Below are 17,144 nucleotides of genomic sequence, written 5' to 3'. Positions count from 1 at the left end.
TTTCTTCATAATAATAATGAACAGACATTGATAAAAAAATATGATGTAATGATTTTAAAAGGTACATTGAATATAGTTTAAAAAAATACATCGAAGGGCAGAATAATAATTTTTGCATGAAATTTGGATTTTGAGATAAACGAGAGTTTCGAGAAAACCGCGTTTAAGATTCGAACAACAATGCTATTTTGGTTGAGGTTACTTTACAGTTTTTGCTGTAACTTTTTAACAAGAAGAAATATCGAAAAATCATTACGGTACAACATTGCATTGCAACATTGCTTTCCGAAAATGCGAAAAAAATCAATTTTTCCGACTTTCTAGAGCAGTGGTGGCCAACCTGCGGCCCTCCAGCCTTGTTCATGCGGCCCGCAGCCGGATTTGAAAAAAAAATCATATGAACGAAAATAAGAATGTGGTTGAAAATTATCCCATACAATTAAATAAAAATAACTTTGTGAGTAATTCTTGTTAATCGTGTGTATCCAAGCTGATCATTTTCTGTTTTCTTTTCCGTTTTTTCCTTGCTAATTTAACCTTCTGACAATTGTTCTCGTTGTTACTCAAAAGATTTACTGTTATCTCGAAAAAAAAAATTTCGTCAAAAATCGACTTTTCAGACAAAAAGACGGGTGGATAATGTCGGGGACATAACCGGAGTGACGTAGGACTATACAAAGGGGACAGCTTTTGTTAAATATATATTTTAAATATATTGTTTTATTTTCTTCTCCTACGTGAATACCTACCTATCTACCTGAAAAATGGATTAGTTTACTGTTTACTCTTTATGAATATGTTGATGGTTCTGAAAAGAACCTTTGGTGTTGTGTTTTTGTTATCACTCGATATTCCCATCTTGTTCGGTTAAACCTTCCTGTTTAGCTATTGCGTTTGCCACTCGCCACAGCTTTCACAGTTGGAAAATTTCTTCCCATCCAGCTTGTGACATATTGTTCAGTAAATTACATTTAATTCGACGTGCCGGAGAAACAATGCCACTCACTGAAACTAATTGTTGCCTTGATGAGCGCCGAACCGAAGCTGCTCTGTTCTTGATGCGGGTTTTCTGATTGTCGTGAGCAGCTTTGCAAGCCAACTCGAGCACTCCGACGGCCGAAACTCTATAATCGCTGTTAGGTATACTGGTGCTCCGGCACCAATCCGTTCGGCCTAGTTACCCTTGCGGAGCAATCAGTGAATGCGACCAACAGGGAACTGGAGACCTGCACGATTCGAGTGAGACTTTGCCTTTCCCTTAACTTGTCCTCCTTTGTCCACGATGCCGATGCCGTACAACCACACGGGTTTACGGTTTGAAAGAAAATAAGATATTTTTTGGGGTCCGCGTGTTTTATACTCTAGCGGTACACACTCACAGGATAGAGACAAATCGGCAGACTCAGCCAGAGGGGCGAGTCCAACGAGACGAACGAATGAGCGTTAAAAGGGAGCGATGGCAAAAAAATACATTCATTACGATTTGTTCGCTCGTTGGATTCACATGCAGGCTAAAAAGGGTCCTTTTCAGGATCACAAAATTATCTTCAATCTAAAGAGTTTATTGTTTTGTTATCACTCGATATCCCCATCTTGTTCGGCTAAACCTTCCTGTTTAGCGATTTGTTGCCACTCGCCACAGCTTTCACAGTTGGAAAATTTCTTCCGATCCAGCTTTGTGACATGTTGTACAGTAAATTACATTCAATGCGACGTGCCGAAGCACCACTCAGTGTCGCATTGGAGGCGATTTTAACCTGTAATTGAACATTTGCGATGACAGTGGTACAGTGTCGACTTTCAATGTGGGGTCATAATTTGGATCTCTATGTTTACAAAAATGTCCAACTAAATAAGTCGCATTACATGTCCGTCCAATTAGCTAAATGTCGAACTAATTGTAAATTACTGTGCTTTCAATCTGGATACAATTTAAGAATTGGTGAAAATTAAATAATCAGGAAAGTCCCCAACTAGCAATAAGCTCAGAACAACTGCCAAATTCACATACTCATCAGATCCTGGCAAACAAATTATGAAAAAATCAATTTGTGTTTTATTATTATTTTGGATAATGTTTTAGAAAGCATTGAACTGTATTTCCTAAACTCTTTTTTGGAAGGTTTAATGGCCCTGGAAAGCGCCATGTTTTATGGAATGGTTCCAATTTAGAAAACCATTTCGAACGCCCTCGATGCCGCCTTGTTCTGGATTTGCCACCAAAGCAGTTTGTATAAAGAACAAACTTTTTTCTTCTGCTACCTGATGCCGTTTTGCGATTGCGTTTGCCACTCGCCACTCGCTGCAACTGCCTGTTGTCTTGATGTACACCGAACCGAACGTGTTCTGTTCCGAATGCGGGTTTTCTTATCGTCGCAAACAGCTTTGCCAGCTAACTCGATCACTTCGGCGGCCGAAACTATATAACGCCGGCCAGGTGGACTGGTGCACTGGTACTAACGCGCTCGGCCTAGCTACCCTTGCGGGGAACTCCAGATCAACACGGTTCGAGCGGGATTTTGCCTTTCCCTTCACTTTTCCTCCTTTACCATGTCCAGACATGGTTGCTTGGGTTGGTTTGTTGATGTGTTGTGATGCGAACCGATGTGGTGTACGGTTTGAATGAGAATGATCGTTATGGCTGCGGAGCGGGGATTTTTAAGCTGACTGGCTGGCTCGAGAATTACGCATGTGTGAGACTGCGACCAATGTTTCGTTCATTTTTTTCTTTTTCCTTTCCAATCGTGCTTCATTCTATTCTTCTTCTTCTTTTTGGCTTTAAGAGGGTTTAAACTTTTCAGTTCATTCGCCTCTAGGCCGACGCTTCATTCTATTTCGCTGCTGCTCTGGTTGCCCGTTTTGGTCGGTACGATTTGAGAAGCACAAAATGGACCAATCAAAAATGGGCACATAGTGCATTTTGACAATGCTTGATATTTCACAATTATTCAATTATTTATCTCAAGAAAAATGAAATGTTATTCGTTATGATAGATGCATAGATATATTTCCTATCAATTGATGCAAAAACCTTTGCGATCTATTGAGAAATGCTCGAGTTATAAGCGTTCCAAATCTTGCATTTTTTCCTACTTGTTCAGTGCCTAGATTTTCATTTCACCCCCTATATCTTCCGGTTAGACGTAGTCCTACGTCAAAACGACTAAGTGTCTAAAAGTAAATTTTTGACAGAAATTTTTTTTCGAGATAACAATAAATCTCGACGTTTCATGCAAATCTAAGACATTTGGCATCAAAAAACCTTTTTTTTTTAAACCACGATTTCCTTTGGGAGATTTTTCGATTTTCAGAAAACTAAAGTTTTGAGATCTGCGACAATAGTAAATGAAGTCCGTATGAGCCTATATTTTGCAGAGGGTATTTTATCATGCAAATCAACATTTCGTAGGAAGTCTCGTATGAAAAATCGATATGACGAATTTCATTGACACCCTAAGCCATACGTTTTGCCTCGTATTCCGAAAAAACGTCCCAGAGTGTCGATTTTTGACAAAAAAAACATTTTCGAGATGACAGTAGATCTCAACGATTCATGCAATTTGAATACATTTGGCATCAAGAATATTTTTTTCGAAAACCCCGATTTCCTTTACTCTCCCATTGGGCGATTTCTCGGTTTTCAAAAAACTCAAACTTTGACCGCTGTTCTACACTATTAAATGAAGTCCGATTGAGCTGATATTTTGCATAGGCTAGTTTTTCGTGGGAATCAACATTTTTAATCAAGTTCACTTTGGTAATTCGAGATGGCCATTTTCATTGGCACTCTAATACCTATACCATGACATTTTACGTTTGATTTGTATTTATGGGGTAAACGGGCGAGTAGCCAAAAAAAGTAGCTCGATTGTGAATAACCTCATACAAGCAAATAAAATGTACGTTCGTTATTCTTCGGAAGGTTTGTCGTTTACTCGCAACCGAGTAACTGACAACGTATAAACCAGGCTTAACTGCTGGAAACTTTTTCAAGAGTCTTATGAGAGAGAACGGGATGTATGTACGCGTGAGTTCACAAGAGAGAGAGAGAAAGTTTGAGAGAAAATTCATTCGATTTTGCTGTGCTCTCGTCATTAGAGTGCAGTCGAGTTCATTTACCACTGTGTGTGTTTTATAAATTAAAAGCAAAATGGAAGCCTGCACTGGTAAAAAATGAAAAGTGGCTGACGAAGGACGTGTATTCCAGGGAAATTGTTTGAAATATACTTTTTCACGTGCATAAGTCATGGTTTGTTTGATTTGTAATGAAGCTGCTGCTGTTTTGAAGGTTCAATCTGAAACAAAAATATGAGTCGAAACATGCGTCAACAATGGACAAGTTTGTTGCCACATCCTGTGCTGGAAAATTGGTTGAGCTAGGAGCGCAAATTGTTTGTTTGAAAGTTTGAAAGAACGAGCTGCCAAGTAAGTATTTTATTCAGTGTGATAGATGAGAGCAGGATTTCGAAGATACCGAGGAATTCCCTTGCCTTCTTCCTACGAATGCAGGATTCGAGGATGTCGTCCTTCACTCTCACCAAGTTTCGTGGTCCCATCAGTACTTGTTCGGTTTTCTAGCTACGATAAAGTTCAGTCGGTACGAAAAGCGTGTGGCAACTGTTACGTTTTTTAAGTGCGGGAAACGGTAAAAAGCTTTAGAGCTGCTCAAACCGTTTTCTATCAATGAACGATTCGTGTTTCGTACACTACAACCTATGTATGAACGTGAAGAAGAAATGGTCAAATAACTTTGCCAAAAATGTTAAAATGTTAGCTGTGAGGTAACTCATATCTTGTTCCAGCTAGATTTCAATATTCAAAAACGGTTCAAAAGAACTAGTTCGCTTAGGTGAACGGTTAGCGACTGAGCCGTTCTTCAAAGTGAACTACGTTGCCCATATCTATTCTGAGGTCTGGATATTTTTATACCTTCAGTAAAATTTTGGGTTTTTATCTCATTTTGTTCTCGAATTATGAATTTTACAGGTATACACCTGAATGCTCTCTAATCTATATATATAAAAATGGATTTCTGTCTGTCTGTCTGTCATACAAATGAAACACGAATTTCTGCATAACTCGAGAACTAATTAAGCAAACGAAACCAAATTTGGCATGTGGAGGTTTTAGGATGCAATAAATGTTTTTATGGTGGCTTGAAACTCCTCCCCCCTCTCTTAGGGTGGGCTGTCATACAAATGAAAAACAAATTTCTGCATAACTAGCAAATGCAGCCAAATTTGGCATGTGAAAATTTTAGGGGGCACAAAACGTTTCTATTGTGAATAGACACTCCTCCCCTCTCTCTAAGGGGAGAAGAAAGCACAAGTATGTATTTATTCTATCATATTTTCTGTATCAAACATTTATTCCATGTAACGGAGAAACATGTTATTTGCAAGTGGTTGAAAAATCTTGAACGAGAATTGTGTCTGAAAATAATCTGATATTATAATGATGAGTTTTGGGAGAAGTACTAGGATTTTTTTAGTAAAAGGTAAATTCAACGGGGTCGATTAGAAGATCAATCAATGAACAGTTCTGCGTTTGGACTCATGAACTTGCGCTTAGGAAGAAAACGTGAATGTTTGAAGGTATTGATAAAAAAAACAAATTTTGGGCGGGACGAAGTTTGCAACAACAATCCTTGAAGTGGATTTTATATTGTGTCATAATATGAGCTCCATCAGTGGCGAACTATTCGAGTTTATGAGGCGCACAGAAACAAGCAGAACAATTTTATATGCATAGATTTTTCAATTGAAAAGAAATTGAAAAGAATTTCAAGAAAAGAAAAGAAAAGAGACCGTGCACTGATATCTAAAGATCTTAATTTGATAAAAGATTTGATTGGATCGAAATTTCTAAGTGATTCGAAACGCCTGCACTTTCGATATAAATCATGACATGAAGACAAAAAATTCAGCATCTTCAAACTACATACTTCTGGTTTATGGATATCGAGTGGATTTGCCGAGTGTAGTTTTTTTTGCTCACTTCGGAGTACGATTGGTCACAGGAAAAGTCGATTCATTTACTCATTCGCTTCACTTTAAGTCATCAGTGCAATGCGAATTTCGCATTGCGAAACCTTTTCCGCAATAATTCCGGGAATTTTCAGAGGATACTAATAGCGTATTAGAAATATTTTCAATGTATATTATTTTAATTTTTCAACTGCTTATTGACCATTCTTCATTGAATGTCTAGATGGCTTTCAAAATGCTCGCGGGGTAAAACTACCACCCCTATTCTGTATTCCGATCGATTCGAAATATTAGCACGATTAAATTGCTTTCATTTGAGAAAATTGTGCATAAATTATGTTGTGAATCATTTGAATTTTTACAAGATAACAAGAAGGATAACAGTGTAGTGTCAAGGAAAGAATTGTAAAATGGTTGGAGAGCTTCAATTTGTTTGAAAGAAACAATCCAGTTTATCATGCATTTTTGGAAAATTTATGAAAACCTATAAAAGCACAAAAATTTAAGTTTTATCTATATCTTGGTTCAATTAATTTAAATGTTTTACAACTGCATTCTACGCAAAATGTTTCTATCTTTCAAATGAGTAGCATAATTATTCTAAGTAGCGTACTTTTTAAATTAGAGTCAGTTCAAGACATAAAATTCGACTCAAGAAAAGTTCAACAACTCTAGTTGAGAATTGACCAAATGCGTAGAATTTTTTATCAAATATGATCCTCTATCACCCCCTGAAATATTCCGAATCAGCTACCTAATTCCACGTATATTTTTATCAGAACACTGGCTCCATTTTTTGACGACTAGTGGAAATTGATTAAAATAAAATACTTTGGTATAATTATTTCACATGCAATTCTAAAAAAAAAATGGAGAACAAAACTGAAAAACTTTACAGACATTATTATCCTAAGACTAACTGTTCTCGAGATATAACAAAGTGTATAGAAAATTATATTTGATGAAAAATCATTTACGATTATCATGAAATCGTTTAATTCTTATAGTTTTGAACTATGAGTGTCTATGCATACCCCGTAACTATAAAAGTTCGACCACAGGAAAAAGCTTGGTCATTAACAGTTTACGTGAGATATTTTTATGATACAGATTACACTGAAGATTATATGAGAAAAAATACGATTATACGTAGAGTTTATAAATTCTTGAATATGTGTTATTTAAATTAATTTTCAATGTATAGGTGGTTGTATTTAAAAAAAAATTCTTCCTGTCCACGTGGACTCGATCTATACCCCCTCCCCCCTCTCCCTGGACAAGCGTGGACATTGTTTTACCCCCTACCCCCCCTGAAGTTGTCCACGTGGTATGTGGACAGCCCCTTATTCGATACAGAGTTACTGAATTGTAATTGCAGATATTCGATTATATAAACCGACATCTACTCTAGTGAGAAAAGAAATGTAACAACCTCAAAGGGACCCGACCTGAAAAATCGAAAAATATTTTTTTTTCTTTTTACATTTTCGGGTATCACAAATATTGTGTCAATTTTTTTTCACATATTTGGTCCTTTTACAAAGTTATAACGATAAATATGGGGTCATTCATTACAACGCATCGTAGTAAAGGTAAACAAAATCGCGTTTTTCTCGAAACCTTGTTGTTTCGCCTGACGGCATATTTATTCCAGAATCGATGTGATCGATTTGGCTAGAATTTGTTTTTTACGTGTTAATTTATATGAAAATTTTAAGTGGCGATTATGCTACAAAAACATTAGAAAAGTCATAAAGCCGGAATTTTGGCCAATTTTCCAAATTTTAGAAAACCGCTACGCTACGCGTTGTGGAATACATTTTTACGTTTCGGCCATATAGTGATAAAGTGATAAACGTTCCGCCAGCAAGATATCAACATTTAAAAGACACTTACGCGCACCATTACAAACAAATATGCTGCTTGTTTTTATGCCACTGCGTATTTGTCGACCGAGAACATGGCACACCGGGCGAGAGTATAAAATATGTAATTTGCGATTTCTGTTACAGTATCGCTCCAACCAGCGAGCAGCCTTTGTTAAAGCTGGCATTTTATTGGAAAGTTTGCAAATTTTAATTGCGGCAAAACCACTTAAACCTCGGAGCAAAAAAAAACTGCTAAAGAGTAAATTATCAAATTTCGTAATTTTAAATGTTTTACACACATTTTACACGAGTATGTTGTGATTCGCAGCAAAATCGAACCAGCCTACTGTTGAAAGTCTCTGTAATAAAGCGAGACAAAAAATCTGATTCACAGTATTTTCATACAAAAAAATTGTACAGCGAATATGTAACTGGATTAGGAAGAAACAATTTTCCATTATCCCCTCAATCACAAAAATATTATAATTTCCGTATCAACTCAGACAATTTTACTGCTTATGTTAGCAGAATCATGACATACATGTGTGGCGGCTCAGTGAGAACACATCGGTATAAACACACACAATCAAAGGTAAACGAATAAACGCGCGATGCACGCTCCGCCAAAATCGCTCTCGCGCCACGCTGCAGTGAGAACGATCCTGAGTTCTGACCAAATATGGGACAAAGATTCCGCGAAATGAGTAATCTTTGTAAGTGGGGGCATAGTGGTCAACCTAAGGAATATTCCCATCCAGCGTCCGCATATCGCTTCAATCCCCATTTTTCGATGAATATTATAGTTCAACTCATTGTTGTTCAAGATAGAAAACGGCTTTTATTATAAAAATTCGAAATAGTATATTTTTTCATTAGAAAAAAAAAGTCAAAAATCGATCTTTTTTTTTTGCTTGAAGATAAAGTGGTTACTCGCACATATCAAGCTAAATGGGATAGATTTATGTGTTTTTTGGTCCAAATTTGTTCAAATCAAATTTGATGTGGAAGGTATATGTATGAAATAAGCTTGGCCTATTCACCTAGAGTCTCAATTTATATTTTCTTATGTATACAAAAACGTAGTAAGAAACACATAATGTTCTGCATAATGAGGCTTGGTTTAGTTTGAGTGGCATATTTTTCCAGGATCAAAACCACAAAAGGAATCTCTTCAAGAACAGAATGTGATGAAGTATATCAGCTTTAGTAAACAGAACATTGTAAGTCGTTATTTACCTATGACCGGCAAGTATGGAAAAGTTCACTCGCTCATTTCTGCACACCTGATTATAAATCACTCTTGTATCTGCTTGGAATTATCATGGCGAAAAGAATGCAGCAAGCAATCGTGAGATGGCCCGATGAATCATTTTACACTATCCGATCATCTTCATTCGGGATCGAAAATGAATATAACAAAACAGAGAGTGTTAAACAACATTCAATGAATGAATATTCCTTTGGAAGGATCGCACGAAACAAAATCACGAGTGCGTCAAAATAGACTCAATCTGCGTGTATGTATGATTTCATTTTCCCTTGTACTCTTTTGCTTCTCAGCATTTGAGTGCACATCAATCTACCATCCCGCTCACCACTTGCGTTAATATGGTCTTTTGCGTTGGTTTAGATCGTTTCATGCTAGAAGCAAAAAAAAAGTCATTGCAATAGTGCACAGGAAACAACTCGATTTCAACTTTCTACCTATATTTTACTACCGCGATAGAGGCTCAATGATTGTTATTTGAGTGTATAACGAATGATTTTACAGAGACACTCGCTGGCTCAAGCAAAAGTTTCCAATGCGATTCTCTCACCATCTGACGTCATGCCGAGAGGCAAATGAGGGAATGCAAAATTCTCTGAGAATAGATGAGCGGAATCGAAACAATATTTTTCCTCGAGAATGAATTTTGCGAAGATGATAGGTGAATGTTTTCTGTCTCAAATAAATTGAGGCATAAACGGAGAATATAAGGGTGTGTTTTATCTGTGAATGTTGTTGTTGAACGAATTTCGATGCGATTTTGCCCATACCTGATGACCGGTTTGCCCCCAACCATCAAAGTAATTTCTATGCCAATCAATCGTTGAGAATAAACAAAATATCTTTTCACCTCTCATAGAATATATTAACAGTCGTCCAAACTGATGATTTGTCCAATATATCAATATCGAGAGAGCAATTTCTGTTTTCATTCATATTTTGACATGCGACATTACTGGTACTGGTACTGAAGTACTGAAGTACCGGGTGACTCAAAAGTCATTAAATTCTTCAAACAAAAGATGACTATCAATACGGCATCTATAGTCAATAGTTATACTACCAAACAAGCCGGTGAGTACTTTGGCCCCAGTGACCAATTTGCCCCCACTACCCCTACCCTTGGTATTTCTTTTCAACACGTGAAATGAAATGAGAAAAAGTCATGGTGTAATAAAAGGGGAAGTCTACAATTCGTACACTAAGTATGCATATCTGTTAAGCATCTGTCATTTCACTCCAGAACGATTCTTAAACGACTGCGGAAAGACACTGCCTAGTCTGACCATGCCGGTGCAGTGCACGCGAGAACCAATAGTGTTGACCGCTTCAAGGCGCAAATAAACCGAATCACTGCACCGATACGTGTTTCAGTAGGCTTCGCGTGTCTCGATCTCACGACGGAACATACAAATGGAGAACAATGAACGATGAACGATGAGAATGCAAAAGAAAACGCAAGGTGTTAAACGGGAGGAGTTTGAAATGAAGGTAGTAAAACAAAAAAAAAACGTAATAAAGGCTAGTACCGATAGAGTTGCGATAAAACAGTGTCGTACCATGATCAGTCGGAGACGGAAACTCAGTGGTTGTGATGGTTGTGCTGCCGGATGCGCTAGTACACACACTGGCAGTGCTGGCGGATGGGAGCGTTCCAGCGACACCAACACCTACAGGGACTCCAGTGGGTTGGGCCAGCTTCACCGGTTGAGTGGAAGCCACCCCGGCGGCTATCGGTTGGCGGATTGAGGCGTACGAGGAGGGGGAAGATGCACTACCTTCTTCCTCCTGGGGTGGATCAAGTTTGGGCTTTTTGATGGAACTCTTGCAGTAGGATGGGGTTGGCGATGGATAGGAAGGGCAGTGGTGGGAAGGTGGTAGGATAGGGCCGCCGGGGGATCCACCCATCGTCTGGCTTCGACCGGCAACTGGATGGTGACTCGTACTAGCAGGACTAGAGGTAACAGGTGTGCATAGCTTATCCAGATTTACTTGTTGGTTTTGATTGGCTTTCAAATTTTGACTGGAATTTGGATTTTGTGGGACCATAACTACTGTTTTAGTGCTAGTGGCCGACGAGGAAGACTCAGAACTCTGTGCATGGGATGCATGTAGGGAACTTTTATCTTCTGTAAGATGCAGCAAAATTAAACTAATTAATACTTTTAGTTCGATTCCAATGAGTACAAGGGTTATGGTTTAATTCCGGTATTGCTTTTTGAATGCTTTGCCGCGTGTATAGCCTAAACTGCCAGCAAATTATAAACCTAAAACTTTGGCTTTGCGTTTATTTACAGAAAATGAAAAAAAACAACGAAATAATACCAACTTAAAACCTAACGAGGAAATGAACTGAAACTACCAAATCCACTACCTTTTCAAACTGTATCAATTTGCAACCAATTCTTCATGGCATAACTCATATCTACAGAAACAAACGTCCACTAAAAGTGAGCGGCTCCAAACATAACGAGCTCCACGGAAAGTGGTGTTTATTTTTTTTCGTTCAATGAAAATTTTGTTTGTGATGGACACAGGAAAAAGAAATACGAACTTAGAGGCAAATTAGTGAAAATATGATTTCAAACCACTACTGTGCGTCGCGCTACTGAAACAAACAATGGATAAAACAAAAAATAGTTCTAAACAGAATGAAATCTATTCACAAGAGTAAGTAGCACCAAATTGAGAAAAAAAAACTGATAGAAAACTAATGATCACAACATCACCTACATTGGATTAGAAACTATTCACTAGAAAAACCGTGATTAATTACATTCTACTTTTTGTTTGCCAGCTAAACGTAACTTATGATGGTAATATTCAAACGGAAAGTGTGTGTAACAAAGGGTGAATGTTGTGCGTTGCGTTGGAAATCGTAACAAAATAGATAAATAAATGTAAAACAACCAAACGCAATATTGTTCTCGTTTAGAGCTAAGAGTCTACTCTAGGTCTCCCTAGTGGAGAGGTAAGTGTGTGTATGTGGTATTCGAACGGAAGGAAATGACAGAGAAAGAGTGTGTTCTAAGGGCTGGTAAAATAGTGTAATAAAACTGGATGATCTGAACTTGTGCAAACTCACCACCAGAGGGCGAACAGTTGATCGGTTTCTGGCCGGTGTGCGTCTGGCGGCGCACTAGCATCTGGGTTGGCTTGGAGGCTGCATTCGCCGACGAGGAACGGTTCCGCTGGATGGGTCCAAGGCTGTCACCGTCCTTGCTTTTGGCGGATCTGGAAAGAGAAAAAATATAAAATCATGCCTTTTGCATTTTGCTTGATATCGAAGAAAATGACAAGTGACTCTCAACATTACTTTTATTTGTTCGATGTGCTTTGATTTGCCAGATTTTCAAACACTCAAACAAACTCATTCCCTTAAACGATGATCGGCATAAATGATGGATTACTTTTAATATCCATAAACAACTCGAATGAAAACAAGTTGGATGAGAAATCATCAAAATTTGATCCATGAGATTGTGTCATTTTTCATTCACTGTGAATTGAGCGCGTCTCAATTCACCATATTTACGTAAATACGCAAAAGTCCTTCACTGCTCGGATACCGAACACCACGGAAGCAGAGAATTCATAATCGATCAACCTTGTCCGACTCCGATAACCTTGTCGCACCAATTTCGGCGTCCGAAACCGTCGCAAATAACGCTAACTAACGACGACGATGTCGGAATATGAAAATGGTGCGTGCCGCCAGGCCATCGTGGAAAATTGGCACATTTCCGCAGCAGTATTCCTCGATTTTACGCGTCGTTTAGCAATAATGGGCCCGTTGGGGTGCGTGTGGCTGCCGCCTTCATGGCGTGCGCGACTCGGATGCCTCCTAACTGATTGGTCGGTTGTCAATCAAATCGATGGTTGGCAGGGTTACCATATCTACAGAATAATCTGTATTTATACAGATTTTTCAGACTTTTTGAAACCAAGAATCTGTAGATACAGATTACAGTTTTTTTTTGGTTTTCATACAGATTTACAGATTTTCCAAAAGAACAATCAAATATTAGTTACGGTTTGATCTCAATAATATTTCTCCCAACTCACCAATTTCATTCATATAGCATTCGAATCAGTCTGAGTGAGAGTCATTTTGGCATTCATATATAGTGAGTAGTACTGCTTTCTCATGTTCAATCTAAGGCGAAAAGATGCTAAAGTCTGCGTCATCGGCTAGCTTTACAATAAATAAATAACACTGCTTATCTTTTTCCTACTAAAGCACAGTGAACACGAATTTTTACGTGGATACCACCGACATCGTCGAATTTATAACAAGCTAAGATTATGATTCAAGATTGAACTTATAAATTTAACTCTTTGTGGTCGTATTGAATTTCGACATGTGTGTCGTACTGAGCGCATTTTTTTTTACATGTTAAAGCAATGATATAAAACTTTGTTAGATTATGAAAGATGAACAAGATTCCTTAATTTTTTTGTAAACTTCTGATAAGGATTTACTAAACAATGTTTTTATGTTTATGATCAACAATATTTGCTATAATTCTTCTTCGTGTATCTTTCGCATGTATCACAAAAATGAATAGTTTGGCGTCTTTCGCCTTTTATCTTTCAGTTTGAACATACAAAATAATGCTCTTTACAATGATACGGTGCCGCAATACAAGGAGTTTTCCATTAATCCTTTCCTTGAGCACGGATGACATTTTTGTTTATACTGAGTACCATTATCTATTATTCATAATAGCACCGTTTTGGTTCGTGATTAAGTTCACAAGACATTAAAACTCATTTGGAAAAATACATACATATAGGGTTGGGGAAAAAAATGTCGTCTTTCTGATCGAAATTTGACGCTTTATTTAACATACTTAAAATTATCCAATTTAAGCCGTTTTGTTCGCAAGTTTGTTGCCATTTAGAAGGCAACTTTATTAAACCCCCCCCCCCCCTTATAAATTCCCCCCTCCTTATTTTCAAAAAACTCCGACAGCCAGTATTCGCAAGCCTCTTTTGAGGCCAACTTAGTATCACCAAGAGCGTTTTGCATGGACCGAAAGAGATGATAATCACTTGTAGCCAGGTCCGGGATATACGGTGGGTGCAATAGGACATCCCATACGAGCTCCCGTAGCTTCTGGCGGGTCATCAAAGATGTGTGAGACCGAGCGTTGTCCTGGTGGAAAACAACACCATTCCTATAGATCATTTCTGGCCGCTTCTGGTCAATCGCCTGCTTCAAACGGTCAAGCTGCTCACAGTAGAGAACCGAGTTGAGGGTCTGGCCATAGTTGAGCAGCTCATAGTGGATGATTCTCTTCCAATCCCACCAAACGCACAGCAAAACCTTCCTGGCCGTCAATCCTGGCTTGGCGATGGTTTGGGCCAGCTCACCGCGCTTCGACCAAGACTTTTTTCGCTTTAGGTTGTCGTTCGTGATCCACTTTTCATCACCAGTCACCATCTTCTTCAAAAATGGGTCGAGTTCGTTCCGTTTCAGCAGTGCATCGCAGGCGTTGATTCGGTCTAAAAGACTCGTGTGGCAACCATACATCCAGCTTTTTTGGAATCCAATCTTCTGCAAATGGTTCCAAATGGTTTTATGGTCTATACCCATAGGCCAATCGAGCGAGTGCTCACATGCCGGTCTACTTGGATGATTTCAACGATTTTATCGGTTTCCACGACGATTGGCCTACCAATACGGGGTGTATCTTCGACAGCCACTACACCAGAACGAAATCGATCAAACCAACGCTGTGCTGTGCGAATCGTTACAGTATCGGTTCCATGAACTACACGAATTTTTTCGGCCGCCTTCGTTGCAGTTTTACCTCGCATGTAGTGAAAACGTAAAATATGGCGAATTTCTTGCTTGGTGGACTCCATCTTTGACGCGCTATAACTTGAGACTGGAAAGGACAATCACAACAATGTCAAAACGACACTTGTAGCACAGATTGTCGTCTTCAAATAGCCGTATAGTATGACCCGATGCGATAAGTACAACATAAGATATGTTTAAGTGTTGCCATATATTGACAATATTCGACATTTCTTCTTCCCCAACCTAATATCTGATACATTGTTGCATAAATTATAATATTACTATACTTCTTTGCTGTGGTGGCTGAGAGTAGACAAGAGAGTAGATTTTCTGAGAAAAAACTCAAATAAATAGATTTTTTGAGACAAAAAACACAGATTTTATTATGGATGGTTGGTCGGTATTCGATTCTGTAGAATAACGGACATCTCAATACAGACAAAAAGCTCGAATTGAAAGATCTGAATCTTTGCTATTTAGCAGAATGGATGAGGGAACCCAAGTGAAATTGATATGAGAACTTTGGAAGATTTGTTCGTTTTCGCTGTTAAGCAAGTAATAATCGTTCCCAAATTCCCCCTAAATTTCCAACTGACAGCGACTTGGCAAGACAGCGTCAGAAGACTAAGTCGGGTGTCATTACTGCACTAATGATATTTGTAAGGAGGGTTTGAACGAACGAGATATGTTTATATTTTCGTTTCTCTGAAATAATAATGTTTCATTTCAGTTCTTACTTTTTTGTTTCATGTTAAAAAATTTCATATACCCATACTATACAACAGTACTGCATCATCATACACAAGCGAATAAAAAACAAAAAGGGCACTCAATCAATAGGGTTTTTTTCTTCACCCGGATAAACTGTCAGTTGTTGTTCTGCTATCGTGCGGTTCTGTCGCGCCTAAATCGTTTGGTTCCCAAAGCGTTCTCAGAACATGCTCAATGTGTTCCATTATTTGTAAATAATGGCAGCAACCATTATTTCGAATTATTATCAAGCTTGCTCCGGTACCTCTTACGATTGCATCGCTTTCACTGAAACATGGCTTAATGGTAATACTTTGTCGAAACAAATTTTCGGGCCATTTTACGACGTTTTTCGTCTTGATGGTGGCGGAGTTGTTCTTGCCATTAACTCAAAGCTCAATGCACGTGAATTGTTTCCTCCCAATGGACAGTTTATAGAACAGATCTGGGTTGCTGTTCCACTTCGCTTCTACACCACCTTTATCGGAGTTGCATATATTCCACCCGATCTAACCAACGAAACATCAGTGATCGATCAGCATATTTCATCGCTTGGCTGGATAACCGAACAAATGGAACCTAATTACAACATTCTCCTGCTTGGTGATTACAATTTACCGGGCATTAGCTGGATCAATAGTTCTTCGAAATACTTCTATCCTGATACTGTACGGTCAACCATGAATCGCCAAACCGTGCATCTTCTAGACAGTTTCAGTTCTGCTGGGTTATGCCAAACAAATGGAGTTCCTAATGAAAATAATCGGATTCTCGATCTATGCTTTACCAGTACCGAAATCATACCGTGCGTAGCTGTGATTGAGGCGCCCTCTCCTCTGGTGAAATCGTGTATTCATCACCCTCCGCTTCTCATTTCGTTACGTGTTTGACATCCAGCCGAATTCACACGCACGATAGAATCAGTATATTACTATTATAGGAAAGCTAATTACTCATCAATGAATAGATTTTTCTTGAGCATGAACTGGAACGAAATTTTAGACTACTCAGATTTAGAGGCAGCTACTCTAATCTTTTCTCATGTGTTGCTCTACGCCATCGACCAATTTGTTCCGAAAAAAAAGAATCGTACAACCCTTCATCCACCTTGGTCAAATTATCAGTTGAAACGCTTAAAAACAACTAAACGATTCGTTTTAAAAAAATATTCTAAAAATAGATGTATTTTGTGGAAAGCACGTTATGCAATAGCTAACAACAATTATAAACGCCTGAACAGTTCATTATTCGGCAAATATCAGGACCGCATGCAATCTTCATTGAAAAGCAACCCGAAACGTTTCTGGTCATTTATTAATGACCAAAGGAGAGAGTCCGGACTACCGACTGTAATGGTGCGCGACAACATTGGAGCTTCGATAGAGAAGATATCTGCGAACTGTTTCGAGTTCAGTTCAATAGCGTTTTAGTGGAAGAGTACCTTGATCATGATCAAATCACCG

General features: G+C 38.4%; 1 protein-coding gene across 9 annotated transcripts in view; it reads right to left on the bottom strand.

Moving 5' to 3' along the window:
- The window catches only part of LOC129775257 (mucin-12), a 553,123-nt gene that overhangs the window by 51,518 nt on the left and 484,461 nt on the right, over positions 1 to 17,144 (bottom strand). For 8 of the 9 annotated variants that reach the window (XM_055779765.1, XM_055779763.1, XM_055779759.1 and 5 more), the window contains 2 exons: positions 12,208 to 12,356; positions 10,682 to 11,251 (listed from right to left, as the gene is read on the bottom strand). In XM_055779765.1, coding sequence (XP_055635740.1) covers positions 10,682 to 11,251; positions 12,208 to 12,356 — 719 coding nt within the window. The remainder of the gene's footprint in view (positions 1 to 10,681; positions 11,252 to 12,207; positions 12,357 to 17,144) is intronic. The other variant, XM_055779766.1, reaches the window with a different exon arrangement.

The sequence above is a fragment of the Toxorhynchites rutilus genome, chromosome 3, assembly GCF_029784135.1.
Source record: "Toxorhynchites rutilus septentrionalis strain SRP chromosome 3, ASM2978413v1, whole genome shotgun sequence".
Taxonomy (NCBI): Eukaryota; Metazoa; Arthropoda; class Insecta; order Diptera; family Culicidae; genus Toxorhynchites; species Toxorhynchites rutilus.
This window is presented reverse-complemented; position numbering and strand designations above follow the sequence as displayed.